At 41.1% G+C, this 24,915-nt stretch overlaps 1 protein-coding gene across 1 annotated transcript in view; it reads left to right on the top strand.

Moving 5' to 3' along the window:
* The window catches only part of ITPR2 (inositol 1,4,5-trisphosphate receptor type 2), a 347,129-nt gene that overhangs the window by 81,545 nt on the left and 240,669 nt on the right, over positions 1 to 24,915 (top strand). The window contains exons 12-19 of the mRNA XM_033163298.1: positions 208 to 307; positions 399 to 559; positions 2,292 to 2,433; positions 6,159 to 6,320; positions 13,930 to 14,102; positions 14,366 to 14,485; positions 14,582 to 14,767; positions 19,419 to 19,670. Of these exons, the coding sequence (XP_033019189.1) occupies positions 208 to 307; positions 399 to 559; positions 2,292 to 2,433; positions 6,159 to 6,320; positions 13,930 to 14,102; positions 14,366 to 14,485; positions 14,582 to 14,767; positions 19,419 to 19,670 (1,296 nt within the window). The remainder of the gene's footprint in view (positions 1 to 207; positions 308 to 398; positions 560 to 2,291; positions 2,434 to 6,158; positions 6,321 to 13,929; positions 14,103 to 14,365; positions 14,486 to 14,581; positions 14,768 to 19,418; positions 19,671 to 24,915) is intronic.

Below are 24,915 nucleotides of genomic sequence, written 5' to 3'. Positions count from 1 at the left end.
ATCAGGGGAGGAAGAGGGGCAGGCTAGTGCTCCACATTTCCTTCTTTCTTCCTCTTGTTAAGCTGAGCACAAAGCCTCCAACCACAGGGGGAGAGCAGGGCTGCACCCATTGTCAGCTGATTCCTTTCCAGTGGATTTGAAAACAACATTTGATGCTCCAATGATTTTAAATTTATTCCTTGAGAGCTGTTGTTTTACTTTGTTTAGAAATTCTTATGTGCGACTGAGACACCTGTGCACCAATACATGGGTCACCAGTACAAGTATCCCAATAGACAAAGACGAAGAAAGACCTGTGATGTTAAAGGTAAATACCAACAGCAGTCAACATAACTTAAGCAAAGAAAGCTGCTTTCTCACGTTAAATTTTGGTTGTTCTTCGCCTGCCAATATTGCAGATTGGGACCTGCCAAACGAAAGAAGACAAGGAAGCATTTGCTATTGTGTCGGTTCCTCTGTCTGAGGTTAGAGATTTGGATTTTGCTAATGATGCCAACAAGGTTTTATCATCTACAGTTAAAAAGTTGGAGAATGGCTCCGTAACTCAAAATGAAAGAAGGTCAGTGATCCTTCCTTACCTTTTGCCTCCCTCCCTGACCTAATGATACCAAGAAAATGCTTATAGCTAATACAGGCTTTCACAAGATACTACTAAACCAGATGTTGGAAATAATTCATCAGTTCAGCATTATTATGCTACAGCAGCTATGAGGCATCTGTGGCCCTCCAAGTGTTGCTGGAGTCATGGGATCACAGAATTATAGAGTAGTCCAACCCCTGCACTACAGGAATCCTGCTTACAGCTGTCCCTGAGTGGGCTTGGACCACCAACCTTCTGGTTAGCACTCTGATGCATTAACCCATTGCAGCATAGGAGAATGCCATTACCTTCAGACCACATGGCGCAATGGGCAGGAATGAGAAGAGTTGCAGCCCAACAATATATGGAGGGCCACAGATTCCCCATCCCTGTGCTCTTTCAGCCCGGGAGCCTATTTATGCTTTCAAATATGAACACTTATATTGAACATTTATATGAGCTTAAAGCTGAAATAAAGTGATTGAACACCAGGAGGATTAGGGGAAGTGTATCAACTCCTAGCCCTACTTTCAGGCTCAACAGACTTCTGTGCATTGACTTCCTTATGTGCATACAATGTGTCAGTTCTGTATTCCCTTGGCTTCTGATAGTGCAAGAGTTGTGGAAAATTGTGTTTTTCTTAGGTGTAAAGGTCTGCAGATTTATGGAGTCAGAGGATTGTATGTAATGCTGCAACCATGGGGTTCTGCTGGCACAAGGGGACTTCCCTTGCATGTCCCCCAGATCTGCTCCAGAGGGCCTCTCAAACCTTGGAACAGATTTTGAGGGTGTGTGGCTGGTGGGGTAGGACTTGAGGGGACAGGAGAGGAAGAGGTAATTGTGCTATGTCAGGAATAGAATAGTGTGGCTAGAACAAGGAGATTGGGAAAGCACCCATGCACCCATTAGAAAGAACCGTTTCATTGTCTTGATAGGTCACTTCTTACATTATACAGAGAAGCTGTTTGCCATTGTCATTGGGGACTTAAGAGAAAGTTGCCCATAGATACCAACGAAGATATGAAATAAGTTGATGTTGCTGAGCCCCACTCCCACCCCCAGCATCCAGAAATCAATGGGGAAAATGGAGATAAAATATTTATCAAAACAGCCCAATGTGGACTGAACTGTCATATTATTACAAGCCGAGCTGCAAAAGCTGCAGCAGCGAGGTCAGCATGACTATGTGTCTGTTTTTATCCTGTGGGAAAGCCACCAGTTCTACCAGCTTTCTCACACACGTGATGTTTTTGTATTTTACTATTGTACTTTACTTTCGTTTCTGGCGCAGAGATGCCGGACACGCTAAAGGACAGCTCTGACTTCATGAGCTGGCAAGCAGAGGCATACTCTGCATTTTATCTACAATAAAGTAGTTTTAGCCTTAATGGCTTGTGTGTGTTGTTCTTCATGCTGGGGAACAATCGCATATCAATGTGCCCCTGGACTCAAGTAGCTAGGAGGGCACGCAGGCTTCGTCCCTACCTGGGGGTCAGTCTCACAACTTGCCCCCGCGGGACGTATGCTAACATTGGTAGCAGAGTTACGGTTCCAGAGACGTCGGGGTGTGGAATGATGACTGACTGCTGGGAGTTTGGGGTGACGGGAAAGGAAAGAGTGGTTGAAACCCTGAACAGAATCACTCCACGCCGTAACATTTTGTCACAGAGCTACACTTGTTCACTGTATTGTACTTCTTCAAACAACATAGGTTTGTAACCAAGCTGTTGGAAGATCTCATTTTCTTTGTTGCTGATGTGCACAATAATGGCCAGGAAGTGTTGGATGTGATGGTCATTAAGCCCAACCGAGAGAGGCAAAAATTAATGAGGGAACAAAATATATTGGCACAGGTATGTAATTGATAGAAATATTTAATATGGAGCATATTCTTCAAAGATACAGTGGCCTTGTTTGCATATCGCTTGGGGAAACTGGCCCCTTTAGTCAGTGTTTCCCAGACTTTTAAAACCCAATGTCCCCTTTTAGGTAATATAAAAATCCCTTCAAACCTGCCTCTCCTAATTATTTTATTTGCATTTTCAAAATGATTGAAATATCATTTTAATTATAAATAATATTTTGTGGTTTAATAATAAAAATCAATCAAAGTACTTATAACTTTAAAAAATATTCAAATTTTTAAAAAAATCTGCACAAAATTTCTAAATTTCAAAAAATGCTTTTATTATTTTTAATATCAACATTGATTCTGCATGTTTGTCACAAGCTTTTGGATTCTGGGCACCATGGAAGACAGAGTACATCTTCAAAACAAAAACAAAAAACAAAACAAAAACTCCTTCCAGTAGCACCTTAGAGACCAACTAAATTTGTTCTTGGTATGAGCTTTCGTGTGCATGCACACTTCTTCAGATACATCTTGATTCACTTTCAGCATCAGCCTGCTGCACTGCTTTGTTTCAATATCTAAAAGAACAGAAAAACCATCTTCACAAAGGCATGTGGATGAAAATGTCACAATGATGTGCAGAGCCTGCTCTTCTGTTTGGGGATGTACAGGGAGATATTTCAACCAATTTTTTTTCTGAGGGGAATTGTTTGAAATCATCATTGGCAGCTGAATCACACTTGCGTTCCAAAAAGTCATTCTGGAGATGCTCTGACAAGGACTGAACATAAGTGATAAAATTGTTTTCACAGCGTGTTCTGCAATCAGCAGGATGGTCAGCTCATTTTCCTTTGCCAGAATATTTTTTATTGTCTGCAGAATCAAGCTGGCAAGCAGTAAAGCTTTTTCAGAGGGTTTCTAGGTGGTCTGTTTCAGACTCAATGCAGGCATAAGATTGGTCTGGTCTGTAATCTGCAAAGCCTGACTAAGAGGTGGATGAGTTTGGTGAGCAAAGATGGCAGGGATTAATAAATTGGTAGAATTCTCTGGATTGGCTCACTAACTAGATCACTTATGCCTTCTCTCTCCTGCTTTCGTGTTTGTGGGGGAAATGGTGAATGTAGTGCTCATTCAAGAAAGCAAGAGTAAAAACAAATAGTTTTCATTGGTGAAATATTTGGCAAGCTTTGTGATCAAAAGTAAATGCAGGGCTTGATTGTCTGTGGAAACAATAACCTTTTGTCTTTATATCCAGTATAATATGCCACCATTGACTAACTGGGACCCCAGACCAGCTATTTTGTATTGGCTGCGCAGAAGGAACACAGGGTGTGAGACACTGAGATAGGCCCAAGCTACAAAAACAGGAGTACTTTAAGGGTATTTACAAGGATGCGATGAAGTGTTACCTGCCCAAAGGTGAAGGTGAGGTAGAGGAGGATCTGTCCCAAAAGAAGGTGTTTTAATATGGTTTGGGTAATTTACATACAGACACTGAGCTCATCTAATTTATATGCATACCATCCCTGATATTATCTGTTATTTAAGTGCTTAATAAACACCTGCACCCAACTGCATGTCCATTTTTCCAACTGCACAATTCCATCCCCACATAGCACACTGAAAAAAACCTCAGCCTTAAATTGAGGATAATTTGATATGTAATAGCGGTACTGTATGGTATGTTCAAAGTTCTAAAAATTAGTGGAAATGAGCAGTATAAATAAATATGTGAGTGACAAACTGCTGTGCTCTGTATATTGCATGTCACACCACTTAAGAGATAACATTGAGCTTCTTTGCACTCATGATGACATGCAGATCATGCAACAAGCTGCATGTGATCTTCTCATCCTCTGAACATAACATTTCATACTTTTATATTTTCATATTGTTAATCTTTTGGTTAGATCACACATTTTTTTAATGGAAACATTCACACACACCCTGAAATGTTCAGATGCCACCCTTGTTGAGAAGTCAGTGTTCTAGATATTTCTGGACTTCATCTTACATCAGTCCCGGCCAGCATTGCCAATGGCCAGGGATGATGGGAGTTGTAGTCCAGCAACATGCTGTGGATGTAGCCTATCTTGATTTCAGCAAGGCCTTTGACAAGGTGCCCCATGATATTCTTGTAAAGAAGCTGGTAAAATGCAGGCTAGACAATGCTACCATTCAGTGGATTTGTAACTGGCTGATTGACCGAACCCAAAGGGTACTCATTAACGGCTCCTCTTCATCCTGGAGAGAAGTGACTAGTGGGGTGCCACAGGGTTCTGTCTTGGGCCCAGGCTTATTCAACATCTTCATCAATGACTTGGATGATGGGCTTGAGGGCATCCTGATCAAGTTTGCAGATGACACCAAATTGGGAGGGGTGGCTAATACCCCAGGGGGCAGGATCACACTTCAAAATGATCTTAACAGATTAGAGAACTGGGCCAAAGCAAACAAGATGAATTTTAACAGGGAGAAATGTAAAGTGCTACACTTGGGCAAAAAAATGAAAGGCACAAATACAGGATGGGTGACACCTGGCTTGAGAGCAGTACATGTGAAAAGGATCTAGGAGTCTTGGTAGACCATAAACTTGACAGCTGCCCCGAGGGGAATGGAGGCTAGTGTAAGGTTACCAGATTTTTTCAATGAATCTGGGGACGCTTTTCAACTTCAATGGATTTTGTATGGGGACTGATTTCTAAATCCAGGGACTGTTCCTGGGAAAGGGGTACTATTACTTCTAGATCAAGGGAAGTAATAGTACCACTATATTCCGCTCTGGTCAGACCTCACCTGGAATACTGTGTCCAGTTCTGGGCACCACAGTTCAAGAAGGATACTGACAAGCTGGAGGGTGTCCAGAGGAGGGCAACCAAAATGGTCAAAGGCCTGGAAATGATGCCTTATGAGGAACGGCTTAGGGAGCTGGGTATATTTAGCCTGGAGAAGAGAAGGTTAAGGGGTGATATGATAGCCATGTTCAAATATATAAAAGGATGTCATGTAGAGGAGGAAGAAAGGTTGTTTTCTGCTGCTCCAGAGAAGCGGACACGGGGCAACGGATTCAAACTACAAGAAAGAAGATTCCACCTAAACATTAGGAAGAACTTCCTGAAAGCGAGAGCTGTTGGACAGTGGAATTTGCTGCCAAGGAGTGTGGTGGAGTCTCTTTCTTTGGAGGTCTTTAAACGGAGGCTTGACAGCCATCTGTCAGGAATGCTTTGATGGTGTTTCCTGCTTGGCAGGGGGTTGGAATGGATGGCCCTTGTGGTCTATTCCAACTCTATGATTCTATGATTTGCAGGACCACGGGTTCCTCAGCTCACTGCAAACCACTGTTACTTTTAAACCATAGTTAAGTTTATCAGGCAGCATGCTGGTGCACAGGGTGAAAATCATGACCACTTTCCTCCTGTCTTGCTCTTGTAGCTGCTGCACTGCTGGGAGCTAAGCTACAGTATTATTTAAAATAATTTAAACATGAGGTGACCTGTTGGAGGATGAAGTGAACTCATAGTGAAAATTACATATAGAATGCCATGCAATTTTTATTGCTGAATTGATTCAACCTCAGTGGTGGGGCACATTTTATTTCCCCCTTGGCTCAAAATGCTTATTTAATATATTGTTCACTGGATTCACAAAAATACCCTGTTTTTCTCTCCCCATCATTAGTCATCACTTTGTTTTTGTATTTATGTGTCTCTATGTGTATACGAACAGATATTTGGGATCTTGAAAGCTCCATTTAAAGACAAAGCGGGAGAAGGAGCCATACTGAGACTTGAAGATCTGGGCGACCAGAGATATGCCCCATACAAATATATGCTGAGGCTTTGTTACAGAATCCTCCGGCATTCCCAGCAGGACTACAGGAAAAACCAGGTTTTTTTCTTGCCTTTTCATGTGGCTACATAATTGTATACAGTGGACTCCTTGGTTGTGTTTACAGATTCATTGAATCCAGTGGGATGACTGCTGCAGGAGAGTGATGCCAACTTGATTTTATGGAACCAAAATTTCACTTTCAGTGTAACTGTGGATTGTTAATTCCATTACTTTAACCAAGTGCAGTATGAGGTGCTTCTGAGTTGGAATCTCTGTGCTATGATTGGCTCCACCTGGAGTTAAACAGATGAAGGTGGGAATAATTTCCTGCTATCAACGGTCAGGCAGGGTATTCCCAGGACATCCCTCTTAACCCATCTTGTTTGATGAACTGACTTGTTTTCTGATTCTTTTAAAAAAATGGATCCCATTTATTGGTTGATTTGTTGACTAAGTGTGGAATTTTTGAACTGATATGGTTGACTTCTTATTGCTTTTATTGTTTTGCTGGTTTCTTTCCATGAGGGCTCCAGGGAGCTATGCATGGCATGATAGAAATCTTTAAATAAATAAAAGCAAGGAAAGGAGCAGAGTGGGGAGGTGATCTGACTATAGACTAGCAGAGGTACTTGCACTTTCCAAAATAGCTCCATGCCTGCTTTACCTACTGGTCTGCAGTGGACTAGTGGACCCCCATCTTGATGAATCACCTGGGAACAAAAGTCTGAGAAGGAATCTTCCTGTCATAAGGAATATTCTAGTACTGATTGGTACATGGAGTGTCTAAGCATTTGTGGGTCATACTAGGGCAAACTTTACAAGGAGAGTCAAATAAACATCAAAGCTAAAAGTTGGCTGATCAGACAAAAGTATGCTGGTCAGTTATAAAAAATAACAAACCTCAACACAAGAAATACAGGACAAATTAGAAGACACCCAAATGCCCTGGTTAACACAACACCAATTACATGCCCTCTTAAACAATCCAGCAGTAAAATCAGCAGCAACTAGACCCCTGACAACCTTTGAAAAACTCATCCTAATGACAAAGGGACACAGCAGAGGGTTGGTATCCGCAATATACAAAATACTATTCAAAAATCCCATGAGGATGACATAGGATACAAAATCAACCCCACCCAATGGACCAGAATGTGGTCTAAACCCCCCTTCAAATCCATATCAACGAAAAGAGGAGAACTCACCCTAAAACTAACCTACAGGTGGGATCTAACGCCAAGAAATTGAGCGCTAATACGCCCAGGAACCTCACCAAAATGCTGGAGAGGGTCACCTCCACAGGCACATACTTCCACATGTGGTGGGAGTGCCCCAAAATCCAACCATTCTGGACAACAACTGTTAAATAGTGCATCCAGCCAGCAGTGGTACAAAAGTATCTTTATTTATACCATCAGGTAAGTAACAGAAGTCAAGAGAAAAACCCCGCTCTCCAGCTATATATAAGCACCTGGGCTCCAAGCCAACCCAGGTGCAGCTAATTAAAAATGTTGTTGTTGTTGTTCAGTCATTCAGTCGTGTCCGACTCTTCGTGACCCCATGGACCAGAGCACGCCAGGCACCCCTATCCTCCACTGTCTCCCGCAGTTTGGCCAAACTCATGTTAGTAGCTTCGAGAACACTGTCCAGCCATCTCATCCTCTGTCGTCCCCTTCTCCTTGTGCCCTCCATCTTTCCCAACATCAGGGTCTTTTCCAGGGAGTCTTCTCTTCTCATGAGGTGGCCAAAGTACTGGAGCCTCAACTTTAGGATCTGTCCTTCTAGTGAGCACTCAGGGCCGATTTCCTTGAGAATGGATAGGTTTGATCTTCTTGTAGTCCATGGGACTCTCAAGAGTCTCCTCCAGCACCATAATTCAAAAGCATCAATTCTTCGGTGATCAGCCTTCTTGATGGTCCTGCTCTCACTTCCGTACATTTTGTTGTTGTTCTTCAGTCGTTCAGTCGTGTCCGACTCTTCGTGACCCCATGGACCAGAGCACGCCAGGCATGCCTATCCTTCACGGCCTCTCGCAGTTTGGCCAAACTCATGTTAGTAGCTTCGAGAACACTGTCCAACCATCTCATCCTCTGTCGCCCCCTTCTCCTTGTGCCCTCCATCTTTCCCAACATCAGGGTCTTTTCCAGGGAGTCTTCTCTTCTCATGAGGTGGCCAAAGTACTGGAGCCTCAACTTCAGGATCTGTCCTTCTAGTGAGCACTCAGGGCTGATTTCTATAAGAATGGATAGGTTTGATCTTCTTGCAGTCCATGGGACTCTCAAGAGTCTCCTCCAGCACCATAATTCAAAAGCATCAATTCTTCGGCGATCAACCTTCTTTATGGTCCAGCTCTCACTTCCGTACATTACTACTGGGAAAACCATAGCTTTAACTATACGGACCTTTGTCAGCAAGTTGATGTCGTTGCTTTTTAAGATGCTGTCTAGGTTTGTCATTGCTTTCCTCTCAAGAAGCAGGCGTCTTTAATTTCGTGACTGCTGTCACCATCTGCAGTGATCATGGAACCCAAGAAAGTGAAATCTCTCACTGCCTCCATTTCTTCCCCTTCTATTTGCCAGGAGGTGATGGGACCAGTGGCCATGATCTTAGTTTTTTTGATGTTGAGCTTCAGACCGTATTTTGCGCTCTCCTCTTTCACCCTCATTAAAAGGTTCTTTAATTCCTCCTCACTTTCTGCCATCAAGGTTGTATCATCAGCATATCTGAGGTTGTTGATATTTTTTCCGGCAATCTTAATTCCAGTTTGGGATTCATCCAGCCCAGCCTTTCGCATGATGAATTCTGCATATAAGTTAAATAAGCAGGGAGATAATATACAGCCTTGTCGTACTCCTTTCCCAATTTTGAACCAATCAGTTATTCCATATCCAGTTCTAACTGTAGCTTCTTGTCCCACATAGAGATTTCTCAGGAGATGGATGAGGTGATCAGGCACTCCCATTTCTTTAAGAACTTGCCATAGTTTGCTGTGGTCGACACAGTCAAATGCTTTTGCGTAGTCAATGAAGCAGAAGTAGATGTTTTTCTGGAACTCTCTAGCTTTCTCCATAATCCAACGCATGTTTGCAATTTGGTCTCTGGTTCCTCTGCCCCTTCGAAATCCAGCTTGCACTTCTGGGAGTTCTTGGTCCACATACTGCTTAAGCCTGCCTTGTAGAATTTTAAGCATAACCTTGCTAGTGTGTGAAATGAGTGCAATTGTGCGGTAGTTAGAGCATTCTTTGGCACTGCCCTTCTTTGGGATTGAGATGTAGACTGATCTTCTCCAATCCTCTGGCCACTGCTGAGTTTTCCAAACTTGTTGGCATATTGAGTGTAGCACCTTAACAGCATCATCTTTTAGGATTTTAAATAGTTCAGCTGGAATATCATCACTTCCACTGGCCTTGTTGTTAGCAAGGCTTTCTAAGGCCCATTTGACTTCACTCTCCAGGATGTCTGGCTCAAGGTCAGCAACCACACTACCTGGGGTGTATGAGACCTCCATATCTTTCTGGTATAGTTCCTCTGTGTATTCTTGCCACCTCTTCTTGATGTCTTCTGCTTCTGTTAGGTCCTTTCCACTTTTGTCCTTAATTGTGATAATCTTTGTACGAAATAAAATAGGAAATTCTTTCCAGTAGCACCTTAGAGACCAACTGAGTTTGTTCTTGGTATGAGCTTTCGTGTGCATGCACACTTCTTCAGATACACTGAAACAGAAGTCACCAGATCCTTAAATATAGTGGGGGAGTGGGGAGGGGTATTACTCAGAAGGGTGGTGGGAATGGGTGATCGGCTGATAAGTGTGGAAAACCTGTTGACGACTCTAAACGGCTGCAATTAGTCTTGCAGGGAAAGGCAAGGGGTGAGATGGCTAAAGATAGTTTTGTTATGTATAATGAGATAAGAATCCAATGTCTTTGTTCAAACCAGGTTTCTCCATGGTTTTAAGTTTGGTGATTAGTTGCAATTCAGCCACTTCTCTTTCCAGTCTATTTCTGAAATTTCTTTGTATTAAGACAGCTACTTTTAAAAGAAATTTAAAAGTAGCTGTCTTAATACAGCTACTTTTAAATTTCTTTTAAAAGTAGCTATATTTAAGGATCTGGTGACTTCTGTTTCAGTGTATCTGAAGAAGTGTGCATGCACACGAAAGCTCATACCAATTACAAACTCAGTTGGTCTCTAAGGTGCTACTGGAAAGAATTTCCTATTTTGTTTCGACTGTGGCAGACCAACACGGCTCCCCACCTGGAATTTGTACGAAATGTTCCCTTCATATCTCCAATTTTCTTGAACAGATCTCTGGTTTTTCCCATTCTGTTATTTTCTTCTATTTCTTTGCATTGCTCGTTTAGAAAGGCCCTCTTGTCTCTCCTTGCTATTCTTTGGAAACCTACATTCAATTTCCTGTATCTTTCACTATCTCCCTCGCATTTTGCTTGCCTTCTCTCCCCCGCTATTTGTAAGGCCTCATTAGACAGCCACTTTGCTTTCTTGCATTTCTTTTTCATTGGGATGGTTTTCGTTGCTGCCTCCTGTATAATGTTACGAGCCTCCATCCACAGTTCTTCAGGCACTCTATCCACCAAATCTAAGTCCTTAAACCTGTTCCTCACTTCCACTGTGTATTCATAAGGAATTTGATTTAGATTGAATCTTACTGGCCCAGTGGTTTTTCCTACTTTCTTCAGTTTAAGCTGGAATTTTGCTATAAGAAGCTGATGATCTGAGCCACAGTCAGCTCCAGGTCTTGTTTTTGCTGAGTGTATAGAGCTTCTCCATCTTTGGCTGCAGAGAATATAATCAATCTGATTTCGGTGTTGCCCATCTGGTGATGTCCATGTGTAGAGTCGTCTCTTGTGTTGTTGGAAAAGAGTGTTTGTGATGACCAGCTTGTTCTCTTGACAGAACTCTATTAGCCTTTGCCCTGCTCTGTTTTGAACTCCAAGGCCAAACTTGCCAGTTGTTCCTTTTATCTCTTGACTCCCTACTTTAGCATTCCAATCACCTATAATGAGAAGAACATCCTTCTTTGGTGTCATTTCTATAAGGTGTTGTAAGTCTTCATAGAATTGATCAATTTCGGTTTCTTCAGCACTGGTAGTTGGTGCATAAACTTGGATTACTGTGATGTTGAAAGGTCTGCCTTGGATTCGTATCGAGATCATTCTATCATTTTTTAAATTGCATCCCAGTACAGCTTTCGCCACTCTTTTATTGACTATGAGGGCCACTCCATTTCTTTTACGGGATTCCTGCCCACAGTAGTAGATATGATAGTCATCCGAACTGAATTCGCCCATTCCCGTCCATTTTAGTTCACTGATGCCTAGGATGTCAATGTTTATTCTTGCCATCTCATTTTTTACCACATCCAGCTTACCAAGGTTCATGGTTCTTACATTCCAGGTTCCTATGCAATACTTTTCTTTACAGCATTGGACTTTCCTTTCGCTTCCAGGCATATCCGCAACTGAGTGTCCTTTCGGCTTTGGCCCAGCCGCTTCATCAGCTCTGAATCTACTTGCACTTGTCCTCCGCTCTTCCCGAGTAGCATGTTGGACGCCTTCCGACCTGAGGGGCTCATCTTCCAGTGTCATAACTTTTATATGCCTGTTGTCTTTGTCCATGGAGTTTTCTTGGCAGGGATACTGGAGTGGGTTGCCAGTTCCTCCTCCAGGTGGATCACGTTTGGTCCAAACTCTCCTCTATGACCTGTCCATCTTGACCTGTCCATACCTTCCCTGAGTAATTCAAGCCCCTTCGCCACGACAAGGCAGTGATCCATGAAGGGGAATTAAAAATAATCACTCCCATTAACCAGTTCCTGACTACTTGTTCCTGTGTTGTGCCTACACTTCAATACACAACAACAACCATACGAGAAATATGTAAAATAACCAAGCAAGTGTTAGAAACCACCCCAGAATTGGTCTTACTAAACATCTTCCAAGACAATAATGCCCACTTACAACACAAAGAACTCATAACCCATCTATTCTCAGCAGCCAGAAACATCATAAGCAGACACTGGAAAGACCTGTCAGGAGTAAACATGGACCAATGGTACCAAGTAGTATGGGAAACAGCCCTACTAGAAAAACTATGGTAACCAGTAACCTGAAACTGACACAGGGACAAACAGAAGAAGACACCTTCACCCCGGTATGGTTCCCCTTCACCACACATGCAGCCCAACAAGACAATGACAAAAATCTACCGACAGCATACAAATAAATATGGCTAACCTGATCAAAAACACCCACCCACCCCACTCACACAGGAAACCAAAGATCACCACAGCCTACCACAAATGAACAATCACACCCTACGCCAATCCTGACCTCTCTCACCGCCAAAGAAGCACAAGTGAACAACGGAGAACCTACACAATCAATGCTGACACCAAACCCTACATATATTAAGGAAAATAGAAACATCGTCACCCCACCACGCCCATCCCCCCATCCCACCCACCTCTTTCCCCCTTCTCTTCCTAACATCTCAACAACCAAAACTGATTTGTAAAAATGTTACATGGAAAAAATACTAGAGAGACATTGCACACACTTTTGTAAATCAAGAAAATCAATAATAATAATAATAATAATAATAATAATAATAATAATAATAATAACAATGTATGCTGGTCAGGTTTTTGGGGATGTGAAGAAGCAGCTTTTATTATGCTGATTAGCATCTGCACTAACTCCAAATTGTCTTCTGAGCACAGTTCAAGGTACTGATTTGGATGTGTAAATCTTGTAATAGCTTAGGTCATACATATCTCAGATACACCTCCTTGCTGGTCCTGTGTATCATCATAAGTATGTGAAGTGAGAGTGCCTTCTTCACTGTATGTCTAGGTGTCAAATTTGAACCAGTCTGGAATCCCAGCTATGATTTAATGGTGCCTCTGCAATACCTTGCCAGTCCAGTGGCACAGGGAGTGCACTGGGTGGAAGGCCACTGAATGCAAGGGAGGTGCCCTTTGTCAGGCCAGAAGGCTGGACCTTCAAGAGACTCTAGTTCTCCACAAAGGAGTGAAGCCTAGCAGAAGTGGAGGTAGAAGCTCAAAAGGCATCAGTTCACTTCTGCAAGTTGCTCATCAAGTGCTCTCCATGTGATCTGCTTTGCTCCATGGGCTCTTCCATGGGACCAGAACAGCACATCCGCCAACATGGGCATCAGCCATGCTTGTTGGGATTGATGGGGGTTGTAGTCCAAAGCATCTGAAGGGCACCAAGTTGGAGACAGCTGTTACAGACCAGCATTCTTGGTGGCTGCCTCACAGTTGTGGAGCAGAGCTCTGTGAAAGTCCAAACCTGAATCCAACTCCAGAAGAGCCAAACTTTCCTCTTGGGATATCTTTAATATAATCAGACATGGAAAAGATTTGATTGATTTGGGTATTTATTGTTGTTGACCTGTGTTTTAATGATTTTTAATGCCTTGAGAAGGATCAAGATAGAAACTGAACTAAAATAGCTAAACCCAGGAGATATGGAGTATGCTTCTAGTAATCTAAAGAAAGGAACCATGGTCTCTCATCTACTTGCATATCAAACTAAATATTGCTGGTCAAAAATGGGATGTGGGTCATGTGTGGAACCTTCCATCTTTCAAGCTGGTGACAGACTACCCTGGGATTTTCTTCCAGGAATACATTGCTAAGAACTTCTGCGTCATGCAATCTCAGATCGGCTATGATATATTGGCAGAAGACACAATCACAGCTTTGCTGCACAACAACAGGAAGCTACTAGAGAAACATATCACAGCTAAAGAAATAGAGACATTTGTAAATTTACTCAGGAGGAATCGAGAGCCAAGGTTTGAATTAGCCCACACCATTTCTTTGCTTTCTTTTAAAAATGTCTACACTGATCATCTTTTTTATCTGTGCATCTGTGACCATGAACCTGTGACCATGAACAAATGATAGATGTCATAAACTTTGCACTATATGTAATATAAATTTGCATTCAGTATTTTACGGATAGGGTACTTTTGATAATCATTGTGTTGTTTCTTTTAAATAAATTCCTACAGTGTGACCCATCCCATTTTCTTGTTAATCTCCCCCTCATCTCAAGGTTCTTGGACTACCTGTCAGACTTGTGTGTTTCCAACACAACTGCAATCCCAGTCACTCAGGAACTTATTTGCAAATATATGCTGAACCCAGGAAATGCTGATATTCTCATTCAGACCAAGTAAGTTAATTGACCTCTCAGTTTAATTATTTTACATTGTCTCACACAGTTTTAAATAGATCATTAGTAGGTATAGTGTAAACTGTTTGTTTTAAGGTTGGTCTCAGTGCAAATGGACAACCCCTTGGATTGCTCCACCCTCTCTGATGATCTGGACGAGGAAGAGGTTTGGCTGTACTGGATTGATAGCAACAAGGAACCTCACGGCAAAGCAATCAGGCATCTTGCCCAAGAAGCTAAGGAGGGCACCAAAGCTGATTTAGAAGTCCTCACTTATTACAGGTAAAGCAGCTTTCCAAAAAGGTGAATTATTTGTCCCACAGGACACAAGTTAATCCTTTCTGTTCCTTCTGTGTTCTCTGGATTCATCAGTGTCCTCAGTGTTCATTGCCTGAATTCAAGCACCTAACAGGCCACACCATGCACTCCACAAATTTTGGAGGCCTGAGCTAAGCATTAATTTGGTACTTAGGTAATAATTTTCCCTTTGAGAAAAAAATATACTGAACACACACACATCTCCAGCATGGTTCCACCAGAAAGTGGGATAAACTTTGGTAAACAATGTCTGAACAAAGCTGTATTTATAAGGTACTGCAATGGTGTTTTGTGCAACGTGGTCCAAGGCTGAAAGCATACCCATTGCTGAGTATGGACTAAATTAATATTTTGGGTAAAAGACTACTATTGATCTGTGAAAGAAACTTCACTGGGGGTCAGATGAATGGCATGGGAACACCCACTAGCACTGTTGAAGCTACAAGAATGTGGATCTGATCAGTGCAAGGCTAGGAGACTACAAAGAGCCCTGTGTAAGATACTCTGCTAATAGAAGAGTGTAAAGTTATACCACCATCAAATTAAATCAAACTTGTTGTTGCTTCATTTCCCGGAGGGGAAATAACACCTGAACAAGCCCTGAGTTGTTTAATGCACAATCTGCAGTTCATTGATAGGTCTTCATTTAAGCTAAAGTTGTGTCATTGAATTAAATTAAGACTGCAATTCTTGGCACATTTACCAGGAAGGAAGCACACACACACATTGGAGCAGGCTTCCAAGTAAAGTGCATAAGATTGATTGTACGGTAAGTCAGCTGATTGATTTGTGGGTTTTCAGCCTGTGTCCTTATCATTTTCATTGCTGTTGTTGTTTATTTTTAAAATTTTTATTAAAAATTTATAAGATTTTCCAATTACAAGCACAAATCATTACACGGTTAAACTTTTCATACTCCCCCCTCTCCCACTGAGAGAAGCAAAATATCCAACCCCCCCCCCACAGGAGTACATAAAATCATTCCACATTTAACCTCACATTATACTAAAATCATTGCTTAAGCCCAACCCCTTTTCTGGGCCAGGTATTCATCCAACAAATCCATCTTTTAAACTGACTTCCCCGGACCCCCCCCCCTATCGACTTCAAAGTAAAATATAATTTCCAGTTTTCCTCTCATCTTCCAAATCTAATTTAAACCACATTTCTTTCCTCCTTAACACTTTTATAAACATTTATATTCCGCAATTAATTACTAACATTTTCTTTTCTACTTAAGCTTCATTGTACTTCTGCACTTTCCTGATTCCTGAACCAATTTTATCCCCCTTCCCTCCTTTCGGACTCAAAAACTTGTCTGATTTTTCTTTTTTAACATTTTCCATTGTCACAGTATCCATATCCATTTGTCAAAACCATATATAACTAAAATACCATATAATAAGTCCAATCTTTTTATCCTACCCCAACCCTTTCAAAAAACCCAACCCAGAAGTCAGAAATTGCTGGTTCTTGTTCCTGTTTGTCTTCATGATGCCTTGTACCATTCTCACAGTAAAATTGCGTAGCTCTGGGTAGTTGCATTTGTTCCTCTTCCTCCTGTACCACGACTTCTATATTGTCCGTTTCTTTATGCACAGAAAATTCCTTTGTTGTTTCTTCATTGATCTTTTCTTCTTCCTTTTGTGTTGTCATTAATTTCTCCAAACTGTCTATAGTCTCAAGTTCTTTATTCTGTGTAGTCACTTCAATTCCAACCGACTGACCCCATCGCTGCACTCCTTCAATTAGCTGCTGCATAAGTTCCAAAGTTTTTTTCTGAAATTCCGGTGACCATTTTCGCTCTGCCATACTCAAGGTCAAAAAACAACTTTCCAGTCAAAACAACTTATTTCCTTTCTGCCTTCGGCACCATTTTACTTTGTTCTTGCCAAATTTTTCAAGGCCCCAGAAAAAGGGGTATATATTTCCCAAACCAATCAGTCAAATCAAATCTCAAGTCCAAAATCCCTTTTGCAGGAAAAGACAGTTACAGAAGACTTCTTTGTTTCTAACTTTTGACAGCAGCTTCGGATATAATGTAGCACTGTCTCTAACTGCATCAATCGTCAGGGACCGACCTCCGTGTTTTAAATCCCTTCCAAAATGAATTTTAAAAGAATTTTCCTTTGATAAATGGGTACTTACAGAGTCCAAATAAGTCCTAATCATTGAAAAATTGAGCACTCCTTCTGCCAGCAGCCACCACTTCTCGCTGAAGAGGTAGTGGTAATCCACAATACCCAGCCTTCAACCTCGCTCGCTCCGTCAGCCCTTACAAGGGCTTACCGGAGAGTAGTGGAGGCTCTAGGGGTATCTGCAGGATCCATGCCTCCAGGATGCCCTTCCTGGAGTTTTTTCGGGGGGTCACAGCGCAGTTGCGACTCTCCCTCCCCCCTCAGCGATAGAGAAACCTCGGAGCCAAGGTTTCTCCCGACTGTGCAGCTCGGCGCCCAACCAGAAGTCGTTTAGTCATTTAGTCATGTCCGACTCTTCGTGACTCCATGGACCGGAGCATGCCAGGCACTGCTGTCTTCCACTGCCTCCAGCAGTTTGGTCAGACTCATGTTGGTAGCTTCGAGAACCCTGTCCAACCATCTCGTCCTCTGTCGTCCCCTTCTCCTTGTGCCCTCCATCTTTCCCAACATCAGGGTCTTTTCCAGGGAGTCTTCTCTTCTCATGAGGTGGCGAAAGTATTGGAGCCTCAGCTTCAGGACCTGTCCTTCCAGTGAGCACTCAGGGCTGATTTCCTTCAGAATGGATAGGTTTGATCTTCTTGCAGTCCATGGGACTCTCAAGAGTCTCCTCCAGCACCATAATTCAAAAGCATCAATTATTCGGTGATCAGTCTTTTTTATGGTCCAGCTCTCACTTCCATACGTTACTACTGGGAAAACCATAGCTTTAACTTTACGGACCTTTGTCGGCAGGGTGATGTCTTTGCTTTTAAAGATGCTGTCTAGGTTTGTCATTGCTTTCCTCCCAAGAAGCAGGCGTCTTCTAATTTCGTGACTGCTGTCACCATCTGCAGTGATCATGGAACCCAAGAAAGTGAAATCTCTCAGTGCCTCCATTTCTTCCCCTTCTATTTGCCAGGAGGTGATGGCAAATAGGCATGGCTTATGGCAGGATACAAGGATAGGTTGCAAAACTGCTATTAAATGTAAGAATTTCAACGTAGTTGAGGGATTTATTCGGAGCAGTGCTAGGTATGCCATATAGGGCTGGGCGATGACAGCATTTCAACATCATGATGTATCACTAGCCAGACATTGCAATATGAAATGGAGGGGATGCAGCACACACAGCAAGTTAGGAGAGGGGAAGGATGAGCCCTGTCTTTGCATCACTCACTAGCCTAAAGTTACCAGATGTCATAGAATCATAGAATCGTAGAGTTGGAAGAGACCCCAAGGGCCATCCAGTCCAACCTCCTGCCAAGCAGGAAACACCATCAAAGCATTCCTGACAGATGGCTGTCAAGCCTCTGCTTAAAGACCTCCAAAGAAAGAGAATCCACCACACTCCTTGGTAGCAAATTCCACTGCTGAACAGCTCTCACTGTCAGGAAGTTCTTCCTAATGTTTAGGTGGAATCTTCTTTCTTGTAGTTTGAATCCATGGCCCCGTGTCCGCTTCTCTGGAGCAGCAGAAAACAACCTTTCTCTCTCCTCTATATGACATCCTTTTATATATTTGAACTTGGCTATCATATCACCCCTTAACCTTCTCTTCTCTAGGCTAAACATACCCAGCTCCCTAAGCCGTTCCTCATAAGGCATCGTTTCCAGGCCTTTGACCATTTTGGTTGCCCTCCTTCTTGAACTGTGGTGCCCAGAACTGGACACAGTATTCCAGGTGAGGTCTGACCAGAGCGGAATATAGTGGTACTATTACTTCCCTTGATCTAGAAGTAATAGTACCCATTTCCCAGGAACAGTCCCTGGATTTAGAAATCAGTCCCCATACAAAATCCATTGAAGTTGAAAAGTGTCCCCAGATTCATTGAAAAAATCTGGTAACCTTACACTAGCCTCCATTCCCCTCGGGGCAGCTGATTTCCTGAGGAGCTGATTTCTCCGCCTCCTTCACCACATGCCTGATTCTCCCTGTTCCTTCCTTCACCACCGCCCCCAATTTCAAGGCTCCTTCACTGCATGCCTGGTTCTCCCTGCTCTTTCCTACACACACACACACACACACACACACACACACCAATTTCAAGCCTCCTTCACCTCGTGCCCAATTCTCCCTGTTCCTCCCACCCCACCCCACCCAATCTCAGACCCAGCTGGGGCCACTTGTTCCTGCTGCTGGGTGCTGGAGGCGGAGGACTCAGGAGCAGTGGTGATTTCACTCATGGTATACCACCGGGTGAAGCTGCCATTGTGCCATGGCAGTCCTGGGTGATGTATTGATACATGGCCTAACACCATGTATTGTGGATCTTATTTTATAACTAACAGTCTAACAGCCATAGTCCAGTAAAGGACTAGTAATGTGTTGGTTGAGTTTATGTAATATTCCTCAGACATTTAGACTGGTACCTTAGCAACTAGGTTATTGAGTAACAAACACAGAAATGGAAATGACATTATTTTATTATCTTTTCTAAGGTACCAGTTGAACCTCTTTGCAAGAATGTGTCTGGATCGCCAGTATTTGGCTATAAACCAGATTTCCATGCAGCTGTCAGTGGATCTGATCCTGCGCTGCATGTCAGACGAGAGCCTGCCTTACGACCTGCGAGCCTCCTTCTGCCGTCTCATGCTGCATATGCATGTGGATAGAGACCCTCAGGAGATAGTGGTGCCTGTGAAGTATGCCAGGCTATGGACTGAAATCCCTACCAAGATCACTATCCACGAGTGAGTTCCCTGTTGAAACAAGCAAAATGGAACATTCACTGATTGGTGGCAGATTCATTTGTAGGAGTAGTCACCACCACCTCCACCATCATCATCATACATGGCATAATGGACACCGTCCTAGCTGGTTTTAAGAGATGATTGTGGGATAGGCTTCCTGATTTGATAGCTAAATGGGACCTCCATGTTCAGAGGCAGTATACAGTCTTCTGAAGACAAATAAGACAAATGCCGTTGCCTGCTTCTAAACATACCAGAAGTGGCTTGCTTCTTCTGTGGGGTAGGGCCATGATGCTAGCTTCCCGGCAGTGCCTCTTACTGGAAGGGGGGAGGGAGCTTGGCATGGCACAAGTGCATTGTCTAGAGCAGTGGATTAGATCTACCGGTGTGCCCGAACTTGCCCCTCCCCATCTCGGCAGGAAGCTAATCTTGCAACTCTGCCCCACTGGGTGAGATACTTCTGCTGCACACATATGCACCTTGGCAGGATACTCTGGTTTAAATTATTTCAATGGATCCTGGGTCTAAATGGATTCTGGTTCTGATGCAGCAGGGATCTTCTTACATTCTTATGAAGCAATTATTATTATAGTTATTTACTTTATATCCCGCTGTTTTCCCAGACTTAAGGCAGTATAAAATATTTCTTATCATCTCTGAGAATAAAAACCTGAGAATTTTCATGCAGCATGAAAGTGAAAAGGTTTCTGTCCTGGGTATAACATTTTTTCCACAGTATAACATTTTATTTTATTTTTTATTTTTTTGAAAATAATTTTTATTGGTTTTTTCCATTGCATTTTAACAAACAATTAAAATAACAAAAATAATGTAGAAACAAGTATAGCTTAAATTTAGGTAATCCAAAAATTTGTACCACTGTTATGATTTACATTTAAAGGTTTAAGTCCCTTCCCTTCTTCCTTCTTATGTCTTCTCTAACTCATAAATCAATATATCGCACATCAGTTCTTCTTACTCCAATTTGAACAGTAAAGATAATAGATGAAAAATAAAAATTCTCTTGTCAAATTTCGGCTTATTCTTATACTCTTATATCCAGGCTTAAATTTTGCCTTATTTCTTATATATCCATTTTTCCAATAGTAGTAATCAACGCCAACAGTTATATGTCATTCTTTACATCTTACACACCTTGTCCAGATAGTCTATAAATTTTCCCCATTCATTTCTAAATGTTTCTTCCCCCTGCTGTCTGACTCTCATTGTAATTTTTGCGATTTCCATATATTCTGTAACTTTCTGTTGCCATTGCTGCACAGTTGGTACGGTTTTTTGCTTCCAGACCTGTGCTAATAAAAGTCTCGCCCCTGTGGTCGCGTATAAGAAAAACTTTTGATCACCTTTCTTTATCTCTGACCCAACCATTCCTAGGAGGAATGCCTCCGGTATCTTTATGAAGGTGTATTTGAGTATTTTTTTAAGTTCGTTGTATATGTCTTGCCAGTATTGTTTTACAATCTCGCATGTCCACCATAGATGAAAATACTCCCCGTCTTTCACCTCACACTTCCAACACCTTCTACTTCCAGTTCTGTATAATTTCGACAATTTAATTGGTGTGAGGTGCCAGCGGTACATCATTTTATACAGATTCTCTTTGAGTGATGTACATGCTGTAAATTTAATTCCGCTGTTCCAGAGTCTTATCCATTTATCAAATTCAATATTATGGCCAACGTCTATTGCCCATCTTATCATTACACTCTTTATCTCCTCATCTTTTAGATTCCATTCGAGCAGAAAGTCATAGATCTTGGATAGCATTTTAGTACTGTTTTGGACAACCACCTTCTCTAGCCATGATTTTTCTTTATTGAATCCCTGGAGTTTCTTATCTTTTATAAATATACTGTTCAATTGGTGATATTCTAACCAGCCAGTTAGCTTGTTATTTAGCTCTTCATATGGTCTTATACTTACATTATTATTTTCCATAGACAACATTTCTCTATATGTTAACCAGCTGGTTTCCATATTAGGTTTTTTTATTGTGAAAGCTTCTTGTGGCGACACCCACCCTGGAGTCTTTTTTTCAAACCAATCCTTATACCTCCTCCAAACCTGGTACAATGGTTTTCTGATGGTATGATTTAGGAAGCCTTTATGTACTTCCACTTTGTTGTACCAGAGGTAGGCGTGCCACCCAAATCTATTTTCAACCCCCTCCAGGTCCAATAAGTCTGTATTCTTCAATCTAAACCATTCTCCTAGCCAGTCGATACACGCCGCCTCATAATATATTTTTAGGTCTGGTAGAGAAAACCCACCTCTTGTCGTTTTATCTGTCAATAGCCTATATGCTATCCTCGGTTTTTTACCTTGCCAAACAAATTTGGCGATGATCTTCTGCCATTCTTTAAAATACTTCAGATTCGTAATAATGGGGATGTTTTGATACAAAAATAAAATCTTTGGTAGGATCGACATTTTAATAGCTGCTATCCTTCCCATAAATGATAATTGCAATCTTCCCCATATATCAAGATCTTTACGGATTTCCTTCCAGAGAGGTTCATAGTTGTCTTTAAACAGGTTAGCGTTCTTGGTGGTAAGCCAAATGCCTAGGTATTTGATCTTTTTGACCACCTCAATCGTTGTTTCTTTTTGAAGCTGTTCCAATTGTTTTCCATTTAAATTTTTTACCATCATTTTGGTCTTACTTTTATTAATCTTTAAGCCTGCCAATGTGCCGAATTCTTCAATAATTTTTAATGTTTCTCCAATTAATAGATGTGGATCTTCAATTGTAATAACAATATCATCGGCAAAAGCCTTAACTTTATATTCTTTCGATCCATATCTTATTCCTTTTATTTTGTCTGATGTTCTAATTCTTTGTAATAATACCTCCAATGTTAGTATGAATAGGAGAGGTGAGATCGGACAACCCTGTCTTGTTCCTTTAGTTATATCAAAATTTTCAGTTAACTCATTATTTATAATCAACCGTGCTTTCTGTTCTTTATATATAGCCTCAATACATTTTCTAAATTTGATACCCAGTCCTATCTCTTCCAGGTTCATTTTCATAAAGGTCCAAGACAGGTTGTCGAACGCTTTCTCGGCATCTAGAAAAATTATCGCTGCCTGTTTATTTATTCTTAAATCGAGATAGTCAATAATGTTTAACATCATTCGTATGTTGTTTTTAACCTGTCGCCCTGGAAGGAAACCTGCCTGATCCGAGTGTATGTGATGTACCAATATCCTTTTTAATCTTTGGGCCAAGATAGTTGTAAATATCTTATAATCAGTATTTAATAACGATATCGGCCTGAAATTTTTCACGTTGGTAAGGTCTGAATCTGGCTTTGGAATCAGCGTTATATGGGCCTCCTCCCATGTCTTCGGTAATCTTCCCTTTTCCATTATGTTGTTCATTACCTCCCTCAGGGGTGAGATCAACTGCTGTGTTAATTTTTTATAATATTTTATTGTAATACCATCTGGGCCCGGAGCTTTGTCATTCTTTCCCTGTTTTATTGCCTCAATGATTTCTTCCTCTGTAATTTGGTTTTCTAGTAAGTCTATCTCTTCCTTCTTTAGCATTTTTAATTTATATTGTTGCAGATATCTCCTTATTTTCTCACAACATTCTTTTGGTGCCTTGTATAGCTCTTTGTAATATTTGAGAATCATATTTCTTATCTCTTTTGGTTTATCCACCGTTGTATTATTATCAACTAATTTGTTTATAGTATTTTGAGCTTGTCTTTTCTTTAGTTGCCATGATAACAATTTACCTGTCTTATTTAGTGTTTCGAAGTTTTTCTGTTTTAATAACTTGATTCTCCACTCCACTTCCTGGTTTATCAAGGCATTTATTTGTATTTGTAATAGTCTGTAAGTTTGTTTTAATTTTAAATCTGCCGGCTTGTTTGTCATTTGTTTTTCTACTTCCTTTATCTTTAATAGTATATCCTCCTTAGTCTTTTCCCTCTTTCTCTTCAATATACAGTTTTGTTGTAGGAGGAACCCCCTCATGACAGCCTTACTAGCGTCCCAAACCATATTTAAATCTGTCCCTTTATTTAAATTTAATTCAAAATAAGTGTTCAAATATTGTCTAGATCTTTCCAAGATCTCATTGTTGTCTAATATATTGTCATTAAGTCTCCATCTAAATTGACTAGATCTTTGAATATTTAGTTCCAATGTTATTGCGTTGTGATCCGATATAGTTTTTGGCAGTATTTCCGTCTTTCGGACTTTAGTCGTTAATTCTTTAGATAGCCAGATCTGGTCGATTCTACTCCAACTCTGGTTTGGCTCCGAGTAAAACGTCAATTGTTTTACCGTTGGGTATTTAAACCTCCATACATCCACCATTCCATGTTGGTCTATTATATGTTCAAAAACTTTCGGTAATTTCCCTGAATATGATTTTTGTTTCTTGCCTGACCTGTCCATTTCTATTGATGGGACCCCATTTAGGTCTCCCATCAGTATCATCTTATAATCCACATATTCCATCAAAATTTTATTGAGTTTTTCGTAGAATTCTGCTTTTTTTTCACTCGGGGCATATATCCCCACTATCAAGAATTTTTGTCCTTCAATCTGTGCTTCAACTCTTATTATCCTTCCTTCATTATCTTTAAATTTTTGTTGAGCAGAATATTTATTTTTAATATATAGTACTACTCCCCTTTTTTATGTACATCAGACGTAATAAACTCATTTCCTAGTCTAAAATTCTTTAAGACCCTATTGTGTTTTTTAATAATATGTGTCTCTTGCAGACATATTATGTCTGCTTTCTGCTTATTTATTAGGTGTACCACCCTATTTCTCTTCGCCTTATCGTTCATGCCATTTACATTCCAAGATATAAGTTTTAAAGTCATTGTTTCTGTTTATTTAAATAATTTTATTTCAAAACTTATTTCATTTATATTTCTGTATCTTTTTGTTCTTGTTCTTCCTCAGATATCTCACCTTCATCTTCTTGTTCCTCTTGTTCCCCTTTACGTAATTCCTTATATCTTCTTCCAAATTTTTTAAGTTCCAGTTCAGATTTTATTTTATGTTTCTTTTCTTTGTAATAGAATGATATACCTTCAGGATATTCCCAACGGAATTTTACATTCTCGGCATTCAGGTTTTTAGTAAGATCTTTATACCCATTGCGTTTTTTCAGGAAGCGATTCGGAATGTCCCTAAATGCTATAATTGTCTTCTCATCTATGATTAGTTTCCCCTCTCTAGCCTTCTTTAATAT

Source organism: Lacerta agilis, chromosome 10, assembly GCF_009819535.1.
Source record: "Lacerta agilis isolate rLacAgi1 chromosome 10, rLacAgi1.pri, whole genome shotgun sequence".
Taxonomy (NCBI): domain Eukaryota; kingdom Metazoa; phylum Chordata; class Lepidosauria; order Squamata; family Lacertidae; genus Lacerta; species Lacerta agilis.
Note: the sequence above shows the minus strand (reverse complement) of the source record. Positions and strands in the feature narration are given on the sequence as shown.